General features: G+C 30.0%; 1 protein-coding gene across 1 annotated transcript in view; it reads left to right on the top strand.

Annotated features, from left to right (window-relative positions):
* Positions 1-19,470, top strand: part of LOC128999504 (fat-like cadherin-related tumor suppressor homolog) — a 70,770-nt gene that overhangs the window by 23,862 nt on the left and 27,438 nt on the right. Inside the window, exons 13-23 of the mRNA XM_054426069.1 lie at positions 716-902; positions 3,338-3,566; positions 5,376-5,622; positions 8,595-8,815; positions 10,854-11,038; positions 14,696-14,969; positions 15,527-15,673; positions 16,242-16,413; positions 16,880-17,089; positions 17,642-17,878; positions 18,569-18,751. Of these exons, the coding sequence (XP_054282044.1) occupies positions 716-902; positions 3,338-3,566; positions 5,376-5,622; positions 8,595-8,815; positions 10,854-11,038; positions 14,696-14,969; positions 15,527-15,673; positions 16,242-16,413; positions 16,880-17,089; positions 17,642-17,878; positions 18,569-18,751 (2,292 nt within the window). The remainder of the gene's footprint in view (positions 1-715; positions 903-3,337; positions 3,567-5,375; positions 5,623-8,594; positions 8,816-10,853; positions 11,039-14,695; positions 14,970-15,526; positions 15,674-16,241; positions 16,414-16,879; positions 17,090-17,641; positions 17,879-18,568; positions 18,752-19,470) is intronic.

Raw genomic sequence — 19,470 nt, 5'->3', positions numbered from 1 at the left:
ATTGAGCGAAGAGAAAGCAAATTATATTTATCTTTAAACATAGTTTGTATTGATTATTAATAACACGGTAACTAATAAATGTAACTAATAAATGTGTTAATAAGAATGTACAGACGGAAAAATTTAATATTTTAAAATATAATAACACAATTCATATTGGTTCGTATTATAGTAATGGATATAGTATGCTCCTTTAAACTAAAAAAAAAACATAGAACGGCATTAAATTACTCAAATTAATATTGAAATTATTTTTAAAATTGTTTTACGATTTTAAAATTATAAAAAATATTAAATTATAAAAACTATTTTTTATCATTAAAATTATTTTTTAACTATAAATACTATTTTTTATCATTAAAATTATTTTTTAACTATAAATACTATTTTTAAATCGTTAAAATGATTTTTTAAGTATTAAAATTACTTTTAAAGTATTAAAACTATATTTTAATTACTAAATTTATTTTAAAATTATTAAAATTATTTTTACATCATTTATACTATATTTTATTATTAAATTATTTTTAAATTACTTAACTATCATTATATTATTATTTTTTTTAAATTATCATTTTTTTAATTATTTTTTATTGATAATTATACAAATATTTTTAACAAATCAACAATTTTACAAATATTGTTTTTACAAAGCTATTATATTCTTTTAACAAAAATAACGAAGAACCATCTTTTACTGTAATCTTTTGTTCAGGTAACAAGAATGAAACTTTCAAAGTGAATTCAGAAACGGGATATCTGCGACTGAATAAGGCTCTAGATACTTATCGCCTAACAAGTTTCCACCTCATCATAAGAGCTATTGATAAGGGTTCTCCGCCCTTAGAAGCAAGGTTGAACGTCCTTATCGATGTTGTGCCTTCTGAGAAGAAAGGACCAAAGTGAGTTCCTTTGATATTTACTCCGAATACTGAAACTACCAGTTATTTTCGGTATTTTAAGTATATTTCCATAAGATAAAACTGAAATAGTTAATATAAGGGAAGGATTTGAGTAGAAAATATATACTGGAGATATAATAGTTTGAGAGCTAAGAAACATATGTTATTTTTATCATGCAATACTGTATGTTATATTGTAATAAGTCAATGTTGTCTTATATAACCGATAAGATTACTTATGTAACTCAAGGATGGTAAAAAACATTTTTAAAAGTAGAAATTGAATTGATATACGTTACCTTTATTACCAATAGTTCAAAGCCAATACATTATTAATGTTTGGGACAGATTTCCTAAACCTACATCTATATGTTTCTTAAAAGTGAGATTTTTCTGATTAAGTTACGTGTAAAAAGTCTTTAAGATTGTCAATTAATTATTATACAGGAATTTTATACTTTTACAATTTTCTGTATACTCCTAGAAATATTAACATGCAACATTTGTATTTTATTTTTACTTTTATACTATTTTTTATATTTACTTTTTTCATTTAATGAAAGTTAATCTAAATATAACAAAAACGGCCTTGTACCAATGACATTTCCGGAATAATACAATAATTTAACTATAACAACAACAAAACTGAGGTAACGAAATAATCCGAAAACTTTTAGAAGCTAACATTTCAAAAAACCGATTTATTTACTTTTTAAAAGGGAAAGTTACAACTTGTTTTGGTTGACGATCTCGTTTTCTGGTATGCAATAAACAGCATCTTCCCTCTCCAAATGGCCTATTCAATTTCGCCCGAAAGTGCCTTGACGCCCACTGAGATTTGAGTAGTTATGTAATTTATTTTGTTTGCAAGGCTTACTTTTCCTTAGAAAACATATTTATCTCAACGATTCTTCCGACAAAATTGTCACGGAAAATCTTCTAAAATATAAACTTGAATGCACAGCAATATTAAGTTATTATGTACTATCACAGACTATAGACCAATTAATGGTCTATTGTCTGTGGTAATATGTATAAACAACCTATATTGTTGCATATCGTCTAAGGTTTCTTCTCGTTCATTAGCCTTTTTGTAAGTAAATGTTTAAGTTAAATTATATAAAACGTACTTTTCCCAAAATATCAATTTCCAAAGTTTTAAAAGATAAAAAAAAAAATTGAATTACGGGCCATGGCTTAAACGTTCCAACTAAATATTCCATTATCATTTTGGATATTACGGGTTTAATTTAAATTATTATTATTTTTGTTTTTATTTTAAATGAGTTATTAAAAGAAAATACTAAGCTGATTGTAATCCTAGCGAAACACTTGCTAGCTTTATTTTAATTTTATTATTGGTAATGTTACTTACCTTTATATCAAACATTTCGTTAAATGAAAGTAATAAGCAGAAAAATAATATTAATTGTAAACAATAATATAATTTAGTGATGTTGATTAGTCATCTTATTGACACCATTAATTATAAATAGTGATATAGTTTATGGAATTTAACATGAAAATTCTAATTATATTTTGTTTTATGAACTTGAATTTTTAAAGCAGTACTCAAAATGATTTCAAAATAAAATCTTATGCACAAATACTTAAGTTATTACACAAAAAATGAATTGAAGAATGAAAAAATGTTGTTCAGCATTCAAAAGACTGTTTACTCATACAAACATATCAAATAAACAATAACAATAATATATATAAAGTATACAAAGATATTAGCTTGGAAAACAGCCTCAGCTTATTAGGCCTCATGATGGTGTATGACCGGTCGAAGTCGATCGAAATTATATTATATAAATATTATATACAGGATGTCCCGGAACTCTCTACAAATATTTTAGAGCATTGTTCCGGAGTAGGAAACATATATAAATATCATATTTAAATTGCCCGGAAGTCCTTAGTTACTCACATAGCCACCGTTTTGTTTTTTTTAATAAAGCATTTGGTTAAACGTACGAAATTGTAACTTTGCAGAAACATTTATGACAATTTTCCAAATACATAAAATAAAACGGTGGCAATTTACAATTTTGTTTATTTAATAACTCCAAAACCGTTGATTTGACAAAAAAATTTTTGTGGCCACCATTATGTTTTATGAATATGGAAAATTGCCAAATTCTTTGTCGATTTGTCTAGTTGTACCAAATGTTTCCACATATTTTAAATTTTATATGTTTTACCATTTTTATAAAAAAAATTATATGAGAAAAAATGGTGGCTGTGTGAGTAACTAAAGACTTCCGGATGCCCTAAAATATTAGTAGATAGTTCCGAGACACTCTGTATGTAACCGTGAATGTAATCTGTAATTGGACTATATTTTGGCATACTGTATTTGCACTATACTATCATTACATACATCGGTAATCAAAACTTATACATTGGCATAACATTCCTTCTATTTCCAGATGTATAGAAAGTTCACCATGGACGGAGATACTTGAGAGTGCAGCAGTAGGAGATGTTATAGGGTACATTAACGTTCATACCTTGCCGTATCTCACTTATGAACTTGTATCTGGAGACCCCGAGGGTACATTTAGTGTCAACCCTAGCACAGGAGACATTGTGCTAACTGCTCCTTTAGACCACGAAACTACTCAACTGTACAACATTACAGTCCGCATTACAAGTAGGGTAAGTAACTCATTTTGTATGGTAAAAAATGTTTAAACAGAAAATTTAGAAAATTTAGTAACAAAAGCTTAATGTTCGCATGAGTAGACTACTGTACGTATCTGGGATAACTAACATATAATTTAAGGAAACAGATAAGGAAGATCATACTATAATGCGATGTTCTTTCGTCAATTGTTGAAGAAAGTTTGTTTATGTTCATGGAAGAAATATTGCAAAGATGTTTTACTAATAGTAAAGCACAAGTTTCAATGATTTTTTCATCTAATTTCATATTTAGGTTAGAAGACTCAGCAATGACGTGATTTTTAAAAAGAGGTGGGCATTCTGGGAAGAATGATAGACATAAAATAGACATTTAAGTTATGGAACCATACATATACCATCATGAGTATGTAAAAAGAATTTCCATACAACTTTTTTAATACTCTTGCTGTTATTATCCTTCTTTATAGACACGCAAACTAAAATTGTTACAACTAATTTCAAAAGAATAACATCAAAATTCTAGCATTTAGGAATATTTTGGAAGATGTCTTACTTAGTATTTTTCCTACAGTTACTCTCACTGATTTGAGAAAGCAAAGTGGCCAATTCGTTCATCAGTGAGACAGTGCTAACATTGTCTCACTCTAATTACTTTGTCTCACTCCTGATTTGCAACGTGAAGGCACAAAATAGTGAGCGCGTAACATGCAGACAAGGTCGTATGCGCGCTAAATACGTTGGCAGCACTGGCTGTAAATCAGCTGGTCAGCTGTTGTACTGTTGTATCATTAAATGTCATATTAAAAGTTCACTTCTGTGTAAAAATATGTCACGTTTCTTTACCAATTTATTTGTTTTATGGTAACTGTAGGGAAAATATAATGTGCAACTTGAGTGCAAAGTGCAATTGCTCACTAGTTGCACAAATAACTATTCTAAACAAAGCGAGATAAAAGGATGTATTGCACATCAACTCGTGTTATATTTACAAAAGATATTTTCACTCCAGAAAAATTCTAAAAGAAGACTTGGGAAACAGCCATACAATCTTGAATTTAGCAATGCATTTGATCTGGAGGTTGTACACATACAAAGTAGATATATTTACCTCTAAAGCTTTGTTTCAATAATTTTATTCAGATACGAACAATTTTTGGTAAATTTAAATATACGAAAACGGTGTCCGGAACACTCCACGGATGAGTATAATTAAGGTCACTTCCATTAATCACACTTGTTTTCTTTGTTAGTTTTAATGTTCCCGCAATGCGAACGAGTAATGTTTAAACCCACACTTTTTATAGGGCTTGAATATTTTAAATGGTTATAGCTTCGAAATGCTGAAATCTTAATAGTCTTTTTTTATTTTTAGGAGAAAAACACTATTTATGTAGCTTAATTAATCGCAACGATGTTTAGAAGTATATTTGTATGAATAAATAATCATTTAATTTAGGAATTTTATTGGTATTTGGATGATAAAAAGCCGTGTAAGGAAGTTTTAAATTACTTAAATAGAAAATTTTACGTTTAAACACTTAAAAATAATTTATTATCTAAGACAATAGTACAACTAAAATGTGACAATAAAAAGAATATTTTTGGGTTTTAGTTATAATACTACATACAAAATAACGACACTTAACTTACTGGATATTTTAGATAGCTGAAAATACTTTAAATTTTTGAGGATGACTAGATAAATGCACAATTAATATATATATTTATGAAATTCTGAATCAAAAAGTTGTTGGATACTGAAAATGGGTATATGGTGTGAAACATACTGGTTTTATTATCTAAAAAGTATTATTTTTCTAGGCAGGACTGTACACAGACTGTTCTCTAGTCATATACGTCACTGACTACAACGACAACACTCCCTTCTTCAAACAAGAATCTTACATTGGCTTTGTAAAAGAAGATGATCCCATTGGCTCTTTGGTAATGTCCGAAAATGGGCCACTGAAAATACAAGTGGGAGATTATGATTCTGGAGAGAACGCTATGTTCGAGTTTCTTTTAAAAGGAAAAGGAAAGGAGTTTTTGAACGTTGACCTAATCACAGGTAAGGTTCTGTTTATTATTATAGTCTATAGTAATGTTAAATAAGTAGAAATAAATCATTGCTTGGTGAAATAAATATCGTATTCACGTTCATGTAAAATAAATATTGAAGTTCTCTAAAAATATTTTGAATTATAGTTTATCCATAATTGTTTTTAACGTGTACCTTAAACCTTGCTCGGATTTTTTTTCATTTTGTAATTAAAAGTGTTGATTTCCTATTTAAGAGATGGTTGACAAATTAAAATACTAAACTTTTTTTAATATAGAGGGTGTCCTGGAACTCTCCACCTATATTTAAGGACATTGTTCCTGAGTATGAAACATATCTAAATACCATATTTAAATTGTCTGGAAGTCCTTAGGTACTCACACAGCCGCCTTTTAGTTTTTTTACTTTAAAACTTATTTTAGTGGTTAAAGATACAAAAATAAAACTTAGCAGAAACATTTATGACAACTATACAAACAACAATGACAATTTTTTAAATTCATAAAACAAAATGGCGGCTATTTGAGGTTTTGTTTCTTAAATAACTCATAATCCCTCGGTTTTTAACAACAATTTTTAAAGGCTGCCACTTTGTTGAATTAAATTGAAATGAAAAATTTTAATAATTTCTTTGTAGCTTTGTATAGTTGTCATAATTGATTGTGCAGTATCAATTTCGTATTTTAACCAATTTCTGAAAAAAGTGATAAAAACCCTCGTGACACTGTTTTTGGCTTCAAGTTCCCTTATGACCTAAACAACATCCTGGTCTTGTTTAAGCTTCATGGCTGGGAAAATACCTAAAATATGTGACCCACAGGTCTAATTGTTGTTTATAGACGACCCTATCAACCTGACGTAGACCCTAACTAACCGGAATGTGGACGGTACAAATTATATAAATTGGGATTTTTTTTCATTTTCATCAATAACTCTTTGCACAGAAATAGGTTAAATATACAAACTAGTAACATATCCATGTAATAAACTTCTAAAGCGTACACAAGGAGACTCATCCCCGCATCGATTGTCTTGAAACCTCAAAGGGAAATTTACAGTATGAGAGAAGTAGAGATACGAGAGAGGCAGATATAGAGGCAATACAAAGGCAGTAGAGTACCAATCTCACCTACATATTGATCTTGTTTGATTTCCCTGGTGGTTGTCACTGAACTACCAACAAATTGAGCACGTGTGCGGTTTTTGTTTGGCTAACTGATATGCTGTTCACGCATATTAACTTTCAAACAGAATATTGTCACGTATTCAATATCACTGTTATGAACACTAAATATCTAAATAAAGGGAAACATATTTTTTAAATATCTTGAATTTTATTACATGGTCTTAAATTTAAAATCCTATACCTAATCCCAATTTATTTAAACATATTTGTGTTCAAGTCTTGTCCAGTAAATGTTAGTAAGAATTTGTGAGTTTTCATCGGCTATTTTATATGGTTCGCGTAGAATAATTTTGTGCCTCATCTTTAACGAATATTATAATGATACCCATGTGCAGCGTTAAATCTATAACAACATTTAATAACTTGCACCATTATCATTCAAAATTCTTTCAGTGGGTGGCTGAAGTTCTGTAGTAATCACCTGGTAATCAGAGTTTTTTTTCTGTTCGATATTGAAAACGTCAAAATCAGTTAGGTTTGGACATATGAACCACATTTGATTGGTCAAAAAGTTTTCAATAAATAGTGCTGGCTAAGGAACTAGATAATTTTTGTTCGTATCAAAATTTTCACTTACCTTCGCTCCTCTAAAATACGAACTTTGGCGTGTTTACGATTAAATTATTGACTTCCATCTTTTCCGCAGAATCAAATCAATAAATTGTATGTAACATCTGTAACTTACCTGGCAACTTATGCTATCAGTTAAACTCAACCCTATTTAAGTCTTTATACATTTATTTTGGATTGGTTATCTTGATATATTCGTTGGCAAATTTGTTAATTAATAGGCGGGTAGATGTTTGGTTATATTGTAGAGGGATGAGGGGAGAGGGAAAGGGGATTGTTGGGGGGTGTATTGTGTTTAAGGATTGATGGCCACAAAACACTCGTCCTGTGACTGGGATGAAATATGAAGTGACGTCATATACCGAGGTTGAGGCAGGGAGTTATTAGGGCTGTTTGTCATCAACTCTTTCGTTCTGATTTGTTGTACAATAAAATAAAAAAAATTGTATAATCCTCCAAAATATCTTCAAATTAACGGTTTATCCATGAGGAGTTTTTATAAATTTACTATCCTTTTGTTTATTTAAAAATATTTTCTTTATTCGTACCTTTATAATCGGGCAGGAAAGAAAGTTAGTAAAAAAATTGTAGACGTTTGAATTTATTAATATATATATACATTCGCATGATTCTTGTATTTAGTAGATTAAGAAGACTTCAAGGATTGATTAAGATGGATGATGTGTTCGATCCTCTTAATGAAAGGGCAAGTTTTAATTATTTAACAGCTTAATAAAAAGTTAAAAATATTAATTACAATCAGATCCGTTTCATAAAAACTACAATTTATGATACTGTAGGTCTATATGCTTTAAAAAACTCTGAAACAAATATTACATTTTTCTTTCGCTACAATATTTATTGGCATCGTATGCTACAATCCATATAAAATATTTGTGCCAAATTAAGGATTTTTACAATGTGTTTTAATTACTGTAAAAACAGTAATCATCATCTTATTATTTATCATCTTATTTTTATATACGACAACAAGAACATACGGTGGACTTTCTTTTAGAGCAGCCATTGGTTGAATATCCTCAGAAACTTTCATAGATTCCCCTGTGTTATTTCCTTGGATATATTGTATTGTTCTGGGTTTATGCCAGAGACAAAGTGAACCTCTTTTCTACTTAAACCACCCATTACGATTTAAAATGTAAAATTGTAATAGACGTATTTGTAATTAATCTCAATCATACTTTAATATTGAAGGCATTTTCAGGGACAGTTAGAACTTCTGGTGAATTAGACTATGAAACTGTAAAGGAGATTGAAGTCTTACTATCAGTACGTGACCTTGGACGACCTTCACTAACCTCAACCGCCCTAGCCTCAGTCAAGGTCATTGTGAAGGACGTCAACGATTGTAAACCAAGGTTCCTGCAGAGAGGCTACAATGTCACAGTGATGTTACCTACTGAAAAAGACATATTTCTAGTGCAGGTGATTATTTAGTTGGTAATAATTACTCCTTAAGTCATTACATGTTTAAGACTTTCAACGTTCTTAAAAATTTCAAAAGGTACAGTTTTCTTAAAAACTGTAAACCTTCTGAGACGTGTAATACTCGTATTATTATTTGTATGGGTTTAATAGTTAAAATATTTTAATACAATGTGTATAAACCATGAAAGCAAATAGTATACTATATAAATGCGAATATATAAAGCCATTATATACTTAAGTCTACTAAAGCTAAAAGACATTTAGCCAGGAAACAAAAGAATTCCAAAATTACTTTTAAACTACTTACTAAAATCAATAAATTTACAAAGTATACATAAATATTAAGAAAAAAAACTATACATCAACAACGATTTTAATTCTATTTCATCTTTTCATTTCTCTGGGGGTAAAACCTTTAAAAAAATACAGGCTACGAAAATAAACATTTATATGTAAGTGTAATAATTGTATAGGACAATTAGACAAACAACAATTACATTTACAGTATTTTCCCCAATATTTCCATCTTCAATTCGATGTTCCTGCAAACAAAAACATTGTTTTCAATATGTATAGAATAACAACGAAAAGCAAACACAGTGTGGGTTAAAATATCAACTGTGTTTTTAACAATACAAATAATATCTCGTACACTTTTACTGTTGATTTAATAAACATTCCAATACAGTAGGAACATCAATGAAAATACAAACAATAAAGTTGATTTAAAGTAAATACTGCATATCAATGAAATGGTTTTCTGTCACTTTATCGAGTTTTGTTTACGTTTCATTACTGAGAAGGATTAATATTAACAGTTGGCAGCATTAATATATATTATTGTCTCTGTAGTTAGCAAACTAACTTTGTTAGATTAATTTTATTTGTTTCACAAATACTTAATCAGTAAAAATGGCAGCCTAAAGTTTTCAAGGACAACATTATTGTATTACACTTCTATGAAACAAATTTGTACGCGAATAAGGTTTTTGAATTTTAACTTCTTGGTTAACACTTTTAAAACTCAAGATTCTTATTTTGTTTGAATAGTTAAATACAACATTTATATGTGTTTTTTTTACAAATCTAGAGCCCAGATAAGTTATAGTTAACTATTAATCATTTAGATCGATAGCCATTTCAAAAGGTTTATAAACGGGTTTTAGACTAATGTTAGGCAAATTATCACATATAAACAATTGACACCTATTCTAGATCTTATTGACATTCATATGTGGATCATACAACTAAAGGTTGTACCTTAAACGAATCTTTTTAAACTATGGGATGGTTTTAAATAAATTTGAAAATATAAAGTTATTAAGGGAGGTTTCCACTATTAAATTATATCAAATATTTTTTCGTAAGATGTATTACGCTAAATGACTGATATGGAATAGTATAGCTACATGTTGTAATAATGACTAAGCTGAGTATCATTTACAATGCTACAGTACTTTATCCAAGCGTTTTGCAATGGAATATATTAAATAAAGGGAGTATTCTTCGAAGGAGATGGCAGATATTTCCTTGGAATACGTCAAGAATAATTATGAGTATAACGGGTAACGGGTTTCCCGTTTAGATTTTCTACAACTCGTGAATCACTTAAAACCTCACCCAAATGTTTTTCTTTTGTAGAGTATTGTATTAACTAAGTTTCATGTGACTGATCAAAAACTTCCCCATAATAAAACTATGTCAATAAAAGCTTTCAGTACCTCCCACTTGATGCCGATTTTATCTGTTTGAACCAATTTGCTGATAAAGATTGTTTGGATAAACTAAAGACCAGCGTATGATACTAATTTACGAAAAAAGTTAAAAAATATTATAATCATATTATTTTTGAATCTTTTCTAACGCAAGGAAAACTGTATATGATAGTAAATGTTATTGACTTAAAAAAAAGCTGCTTTTGATTTTTTTTTTCAAACTACTCTCATAGGCTACACCCTGTTAGAAATGCATACATTAGATTTCAATGATGCCAATAAATTTTATATTTTATACCTCATACTTAAAAACTGTACAGGTGTTGGCAGAAGACGCTGATACTGAAGAAGTGACTTGGCTGCAATACACAATAACAAGTGGCAATGAAGATGGTGCATTCTATATGGACAAAAACACCGGTGAAATTTACATTGAAGATCCTGATAAACTTTATCCAAGAAGAATTGTGGTTGGGGTACATGATGGTGTTTTCAAGGATACAACGTAAGAAAAGTTTGGTATATCATGTGATAGATATTAATTATGTTTTTTTTAGCATGTAAAACTTAATTTTCTTCTATTCGATAATTCATCTTGTATTTAAGAAAGCAATTTCATTTGAGGACCTTAATTATTTTAGTAAATTCAATATATTGAGGTAGCTATTAACGTGGCTTTCATGCAATGGTCAAGGTACAGGGCCAGTGTATTTATTTAGTTTTAAACATGATAAAACAAAATTACTTTTAAACATGTGAACAGCTTTCCCTTTTTTCGCTGTCATGCAATTATCCAACGCATACTATCATTTTGTTTAACCTCATCATGGAAGTAAGTTATAACTATATTAATTAAACATACAAAATTATAGACTATAAATTACCTTTAATTAAACGTTTGTAAATATTGTTTTCAATTCATTCCCAAACAAAAAATCATTTATACAGCGACTTATTTTCATATTCAAATCGTCACAAAATTTTACTAATAATAATAATGGTACATTCGCACAAAATAGGTCACTTTGAAATCATAAAATTATCAGTGTAATATGTATTTTTCGTTAAATAGTTAGATGTTCAATGAATTACTTGTCAAACTGTGATTGTGAACTTTGGGATTATAAATATAACCTATAGCCGACATGTTTTTTATTCTTTTTATCAAACAACTTATGTACCGTACTTTTTGAACGAATATTATTTAGATAGGCATTATATGAAAATTATAGTTTATTTAGACGTAATTCAGATACAAATTAATAAATCAAATCATCCAAGGCTACAGGCTGACTAATACGATAGTTTACCCTAAATGTTTAAACTCGCCAAGGATGGAATTTCGTAATCAAGGTTCAAATCTTGAGACCAATACATAGTCTATAATGTTTACGAATACAGTTTTTTGTCCTAGGACGCTAGGCACGATCCCGGAATTGTTTTTCACATTACTTCAGGCAGAACCTAGGAGTTACGGCATTATCACTTAGAAAAAATCCATTGGTGATTTGGTGGGATTTGAACCCGGGACCCCTGGAACCGCAGTCCCGCGTTCTACCCACTAGACCAGCTCGCTACGAATACAGTATCTATGGCGCGTTTTTCAATTATCACACCGTTGGTAAAACCTTGACTACGGCTGGTTGAACTAGTTAAATTAAGGATACTAATAAATATCAGCCTAATAGCCTAATATAGCCTAATTATAAATCTCATTTAGTCATATAATTTTGAATATCATTAACTAAGTTTCAGATGGATAATTAACTAAATTCTCTAGGAAAAACGTTTGACACAAATTGAAGTGTCAGTTCTTGTAATTGTAACTGAACACTTTATTAATTAATAGCTTTACAGCTGCACCTGAGTGACATTTCACAGTGCAATTAAATTTAATGAATGTTCTTAAAGTTGTTCCGTTAGCCTTAATTGGAAAATAATATTTAATAGCAAACATTCAAAAAGTAATTCATAATTAATGAAATATTTAAGTCATTGTGGTAAAATGATGAATACTAGAGGTCGTCCAGTACCGTAGTCGAAAACTCGACCAAAAATATGTACATTAAAGACTTCTCTATTTTCACCCCACCCTGTAAATAAAACCTCACAACCTATTATACCTAACAAAAATTGAGTTTTGTTGACAAATAAAGTATACATATTATATTTCACAAAAACCACTGCAGATAAAAATAGCCTTACTTTAAAATATTTCATCACAACCAGTTAACTTCTACGAATTTATCAAGGACTAAATCATCTCACTTAGTCGCGTTATAGGCATTCATATATCATCCTCTCCACCGGTCTAAGTGTCTAATAACTCAAACAATTCAAGTGTTGTAGAAAGATTTCATTTATTTTGTTTTGTAAATTTTCTCTCTATTAAGAATATGGGGTAATCAAATAATAGAGTACATGAAGAAATGTTAAGTAATAATTACTTTACAACTTTTCATAAATTACATTACGTAATTGGGCTTGCACATTTTATTAAAATTAAATAAAACATGCCAAAGTTTAAAATAAATCTCATATTTTTAGAACTTTATAAATGTTTTATTTATTTCCAAAAATAAATATAACTTCATGAAAAGCAGGCATTAAAGTTTACACTTTAACTTAACCTATAATTTATTTGTTTGATCTAAACTTAACCCATATGTGAAGCTTATTACAAATGTTTAATTTCCAGTTCACTTCCGAACACCGATCGGACTCGTTTGAGCGCATAAATAATTTACCGGTCACATAGCAGATTTGTTCATGCAACAGGAAAATTAAACTCTAAAACTAGGTGGAAGAGACATTTTCGGATTGCGTTTAATATGAATGTCGATAAATTTTCGGGTTATATAATTTGTTTCGTGATAGTCAGCGGTTAATGTATTGTTTATAGCATATTTTTCCCAAATTCTTAGTTCTTTGTAGTGTTAAATTTTATTACCTGTTATTTTATACATTTTTGGAATTTTTTATTTAGAAAGGATGGCGGAAAATTGGATCAGGAGGAATTCATATACGTTGTATTTTTTCAACAATATATTTTTTATATACTTATAACACATGTTGAACTTTTCAAAAATAATGATTCTAACTATGCTACAATGATAATCGGGTTCACTAATGATACCCACTAATTAAAATCATACTCAGTCAGGTAACAGAAACGAAAATTTTCTACTTATCTTATTTTTCATATTTTTAACCTCGCGTGTTATCAATGTATCATAGAATACTGATTGTAATTATATATTTGCTAAGACTTATTAAAATAACAACAATAAATCAGCTTGTCCATAAATCTCAATCGTAACAATAACTAATTATTTTACGATTTTTTTCCACAGTTACCCGACAAAGCGGGCTTTCTTGCCCACATAGTAGCTTATTCCTGTATTTACTTACTTTCCGGTACCCATTCACGTTATCCTACTCATCTTACTTTCCTCCACTCTACTGTAGTATTTCAAGCAATGCTTGCAAACAAGTTGGCAACATTGCCATATCGATCAGCTGGTGCAGTGTTTATTTACCATTCCATTTGACCATTCATACAACGACTTGACATAAACCTATAAAGCTTTTGTTGTGTGTCAACATAAGCATTACAAACCAACAACTATATTAAGATTTTTATTCGCAATGATATTTTATTCAAAAATGTTATTTACAAATTTGAGACACTATTTAATTTAGGTTTTGTTTTGTTTGTGTGACATTTAGATTTAAATTTTAATTTATGAAAGGAAGTGGTAAAAGTTGACCTTTATATACATACGATTACCCATTTATGCTTTATAGTAACCGTATAAACAATGTAATGTAAGGACAGTAGCGAAAAGTATGTCGAGAATAATTTAACTCGTATGTCGAGAGCTGCAAAGCTCAAGTGCAGCAAAGTACCACTTTGCGCACTAGTTACACAAATACCTATTTCAACGCAGATCCTTTATACCCAACAGATAAGTCCACGGATAAGGTTTCTAAGGAAAATATTTTGATGAAGCCCTCCTTCAACTAAATATATTTTAAAATATTTCAAAATTGATTTATTTTAAAAAATTGTTTTAAATATTTAAAAATATGTAATATTTTTTTAACATTTTTATTATTTATAACATGTTTGTTGAAATTGTTTTAATTTCTATTTTTCCAGGACGGTGGATATCTCAGTAAAGCATCACCACCCATCAGCCCTGAGGTTTCAGAAGGACATTTACCATGCAGCTGTGATGGAAAACTCCACAAAGTCATCAGTGGTGGTCGTCGTCAGTTTACTTGGCTCGTTTATTGATGAAAATATCCGGTTCTCAATCCTTAACCGGAAAAGGAACCCGAGTTTCTCGATCGGCCCAACTTCCGGGATCGTTTCCACTTCCGGTGCAGTTTTTGATCGAGAAGAACAAAATTACTATAACTTGATTGTGCAGGTACGCTAGTCATAATTATCATTGCAATGTAATATATGGTAAACGTTTTTTTCTAAAACTCGACATTGTTAGTATGGTGAAACCAAAGTTTTGTCAGGTAAATTCGGGTAATCCCTTTTGGATGTAAAAACCTATATTTTTGTCAACTCTTTAAATGAAAGTAACAGTAAACACTTATTTTAATTTTAAGGTCTTACCTCTGTAGCTTCTGCAGTTAAAAACTACTATCAACGTTCAGTCAGATTATGGCTCATATGTTAGAGTGGCCCTAAAAACTTGTATCTATCATGTATTGAATTAGCATATCAATAGTAAAATATTTTTTTCAATGTGATAACAAATGAATCCAAAGAAATATTTATGTTTTATAACAGTTATGAATAATCTAAGATCAAAATATTAAATCAAAAGAGTAAAAATGGTATCATGCTAAGAAAATGGTAACAAAAACTGAGTTACACTTTTTTTGCTTTACAAGTTAAAGAAACATATTACTTACACATTTTCAGATAATAAAAAAAAAAACTCGTTGATTAATATTTCTAATATATTTTTAGGCTTATTCATTGGACAGAGACCTAATAGCGTTCACTAAAGTCAACGTGTCCATTTTAGACGTAAATGACAATTGCCCACGGTTTACTAATACGCCTTACAGGGCGATTGTGATGGGGAATGCAACAAAAGGAGACTTTGTCTTCAAGGTAAGCTCTATTAGTTGAACCTTACCATTAATTAGTTCAGGTCAAAGATAAGCGTATTTAGAATGATAACCAAGACATACAGAAATTAAAATATATTTGGATAAAATGTATTAACTGGTTCAAAACTAAACAGGTTTGTTAACTAATTTTATTAACTAATATCGAGTAGCCTATGTCCAATAAACTAATTTGTTTATCGTCTGATAAAAGGGAAAACAACGTTTGTAAAAGTTATATGTTAACATTAAACAAGTCTTAAAGAACCAAATTTCGTTCACATTTTAATATATCGTTCCAGACATTACTTGGTGAAAAAATATTTTATCTTGGAAAAATTTATTGTTGGGAACTTTTTCTTTACGGTGATACCACCTTGTCTAAGTTCGTTTGAACCCCAAAAAAGTGTTGGTAAAATCTCTACGGAGCAATATTCTATAAATAACATATTCGAATATTGGAAGTTTCCATTTTGGTATTTAAGAGTTGCTTATATTTCTACGAAAATCTTATTCTTTGCCCTTTCAAATACTAAAAGAAAGGCTTAGTATAAAGCGACTATTTTTTTTAGATCAGCGCTACCGACTTAGACACTGGAGAGAATGGAGAAGTTAGGTTTGAGCTTGACCAACCTGGTTCAGAAATGTTCAGAATCGGACGTAAGTCAGGGGAGATTAGAGTGAAGAACTTGGGGCTACAAACCAAACGAGAGATTACAGTTAAGATTACTGCTTATGATGGAGGTAAGACAATTGTATTACATAATATAGTAGCTGATAAATAGATATTTTAATCATGTATTAATCAGGGATTCTTTTTTAATATTAATTAACAAAAATTAACTTTCTGTGTGGTAGGAATGGAGATTATTTCACTATAATTGTTTCCCTGAAAATATTGTATTTACATTCAATGTTTTAGCAATTGACAAAATATTTGGAAAGCATAAGACCTAAGCAGTGCGGCTTTTGGTAATTTAAACTTTGGTTTTCGTGTAGGTAAATAGTGTCATAGGTCGTGTTTTTTCCCAACACAACCCTAAAAACATAAATGTATATATTTTAAGTGAGGAAAAAAACTATTTTTGGAAGTATTAGTTAACTAAAATAGCAAAAAAAATTAAATTTTGATTTGTTTTAGCTTATTAGGATTTTATTGTATCAATATTATAACTTTTGGAACAGAAAAACATGTTTTTTTTCTTTTTAGGCATCATACCATGCTACTCCTCTACAACTATTGTCGTGTCCGTGGTCGACGCTAGCGCCCCACAGTGGCAGCGGACCGCATACACAGGTTCTGTATCGGAAGACGCCAAACTTTTATCCCCGATTGCTCTGTCACTCAAGGCAACAGCTGATCATAAAGTTGTCTACCAGCTGATCAACTCGTCTGATTTTCTATTACGACATGACACAGGTAAGCTATACCATGGACAAATATAATTAAATATAGACCAACAGCAGTGCTACGGTTGGCATAAGTTCTGGCGTCCACCGCAGGGAGCGCCAGGTAATTACGAAGCGTGTGTGCCTCAACTATATGCCGCTTCCAGCGGTGGACGCCAGAACTTATGCTAACCACAGCATTGATTTCGGTCTATATTTAATTCTATTTATTCAACGGCTAACTCATAAACTGTGAGTCATTATTATCAGTAACGAACGATTATTTAAAATGTATTTCTAATCCTTCCTTGGCATGTAAAAGCACCAATCGTCTTTTTCCCATAGGTTAAACTTAAAAACTTATCAATAAACTTGGATCGGATAAAACAATATTGTATACGGTAAATATTTTCTCATAAAAAAAGTATTTCAAAGGGATTTTAGGTTCGGATTTCGTCGTAACAATTTTAAGTCATACAGTTCAATTCTATGCCCTTAAAAATAACTACTTTTGCTTTGGTTTTACACTAATGACTTATGTAAATTAAAAAGTTATGTTTCAAAAAGCATTTGTACTTTTCAGGGGAGCTCCAGGTCTACACATCTCTGGACAGGGAGAAATTCCACACTTATCACCTCCAGGTTCGTGCAACAGACAGTGTAACAGGTTCTTCCTCAGACACTTTGGTAGTCCTGGAGGTCACCGATATTAATGACAATCCTCCTGTCTTCCTGGAGGAAAGGTACAGTACGAGAGTCCCTGAAGATGCGCCAGAAGGGACTATTGTCTTGGGAGTGGTGGCAATGGATCTTGATGCAGGTAATTTGACCTTTAGTTAACGTTATATGTGAATGAACAGTTAATATTAGTTTTAATAGGTTTATTATGGTCTTTCCCATCACGAATTGTAAAAAAAAGGATTTCTAGCGGAGTTTCTAGATAGGCTTAATATTCTTCATTTTAATTGCAAATAATTTTTGTAGGAAATTTTCGTGATTTTTTTAGTAACATAAACGTACGACAAGCAAATAATAATAAAAAAAATGGATTATTATTTGTTTCAAAGCAAGAGCTATTTTACTTATTTACAAAAACAATAAATACACGTAGGTTACTACCTCCAAATGGTTTTCAGACAATGCAAATAACACAATTCTAAGCAACTAAGCATCCACCAACGATATTAATGATAATAATATAAAAAAGAAATTCCAAAGCTATGCAAGTTGCTTGGGTACAACCCTACTCAAAATCCGTTACACATTTATTTTATCAATATGTAAAAGTATATTTACTGCGTTTCCAGTCTCAAAGGGAGCACATAGGGTGTTCTTATGCGACAAGGTTTAATTATTCTGCACAAAAAATTATAACCATTTTAACTTTGACTAACTGCTTTTCTTAAAACACAGTTGAGTTTTAAGTTAAATTTAAATAAATAATAACAAAAATATAGTTTTATTTGATTATTTACTATATTTTATCGTTATTTTGTGTTCCTTTTTTCAGGACATAATGGAACCGTAAGGTACTCCTTATTAGACTCACACTTTAAAATAGATCCTGTGAACGGAACCTTGGTTCTACTGCGGAGTTTAGACTATGAAACAAAGAAACACCACACTATCAAGGTCGTAGCTACTGACATGGGTGTTCCATCATTACTTTCCCATGTATACGTGGATATTGAAGGTAATTGAAGTTCAAAATAATTTGTATAAAACTAAATGTTCAAAATAGTAATGTACATATAAAAACTGTTTGTATAATACATCTGCTTTGCTACACAAATACTGTACTTTCTAAAAATTCCTGGTTTTACTGTTCTGGATTTAAAAGTACATAGGGTGTTTAATGGAATCCAGAGGTAACGTTACTAAACGAGGAGAGGATTATTTGAAAATCCAACGATAAATTACTTCTATGAAATTTTAAACGTTAAAAGAATAAGTAATAAACAAACAATTAAAATAATTCAAAACTACAAAATATATAACGTGATGATATGTGTAATTATTTTCTTTATTTTAAACAAACATATTTGGGATCACATTTATAAAAACCTATTTGATACCGAATATTTTTATCAATTCGAATGTGAAATCATATATACATCCTTATCACAAAGATTAACTTACCATTAAAACGTATCGAGTATCACATTTTGTTTTATTATCAATTTGAAATTATTCCCATATATAAAATAACATTTTCCCTTTCCTTTTTCCTTTCCAAATGAATTTAATTTGTAAGGTTACGTTGAATGATCACACATTGTATTTTATAGTAGTTTACGAAACAGTCGCATAAATATAGTTCTAACGACACGAGTAGAAAATTTAAGCTACGAACCTTAGCGAGCGCCTTAAAAACTTCTACGAGTGTCGTTAACACCGTTTACGTGAGCTGCG

This window comes from Macrosteles quadrilineatus, unplaced genomic scaffold (assembly GCF_028750875.1).
Source record: "Macrosteles quadrilineatus isolate MER2022 unplaced genomic scaffold, UCM_ALF_1.0 Scaffold_8__2_contigs__length_117827958, whole genome shotgun sequence".
Lineage (NCBI taxonomy): Eukaryota > Metazoa > Arthropoda > Insecta > Hemiptera > Cicadellidae > Macrosteles > Macrosteles quadrilineatus.
The sequence above is the reverse complement of the archived record's forward strand: the minus strand, read 5'-3'. Positions and strand labels throughout refer to the sequence as shown.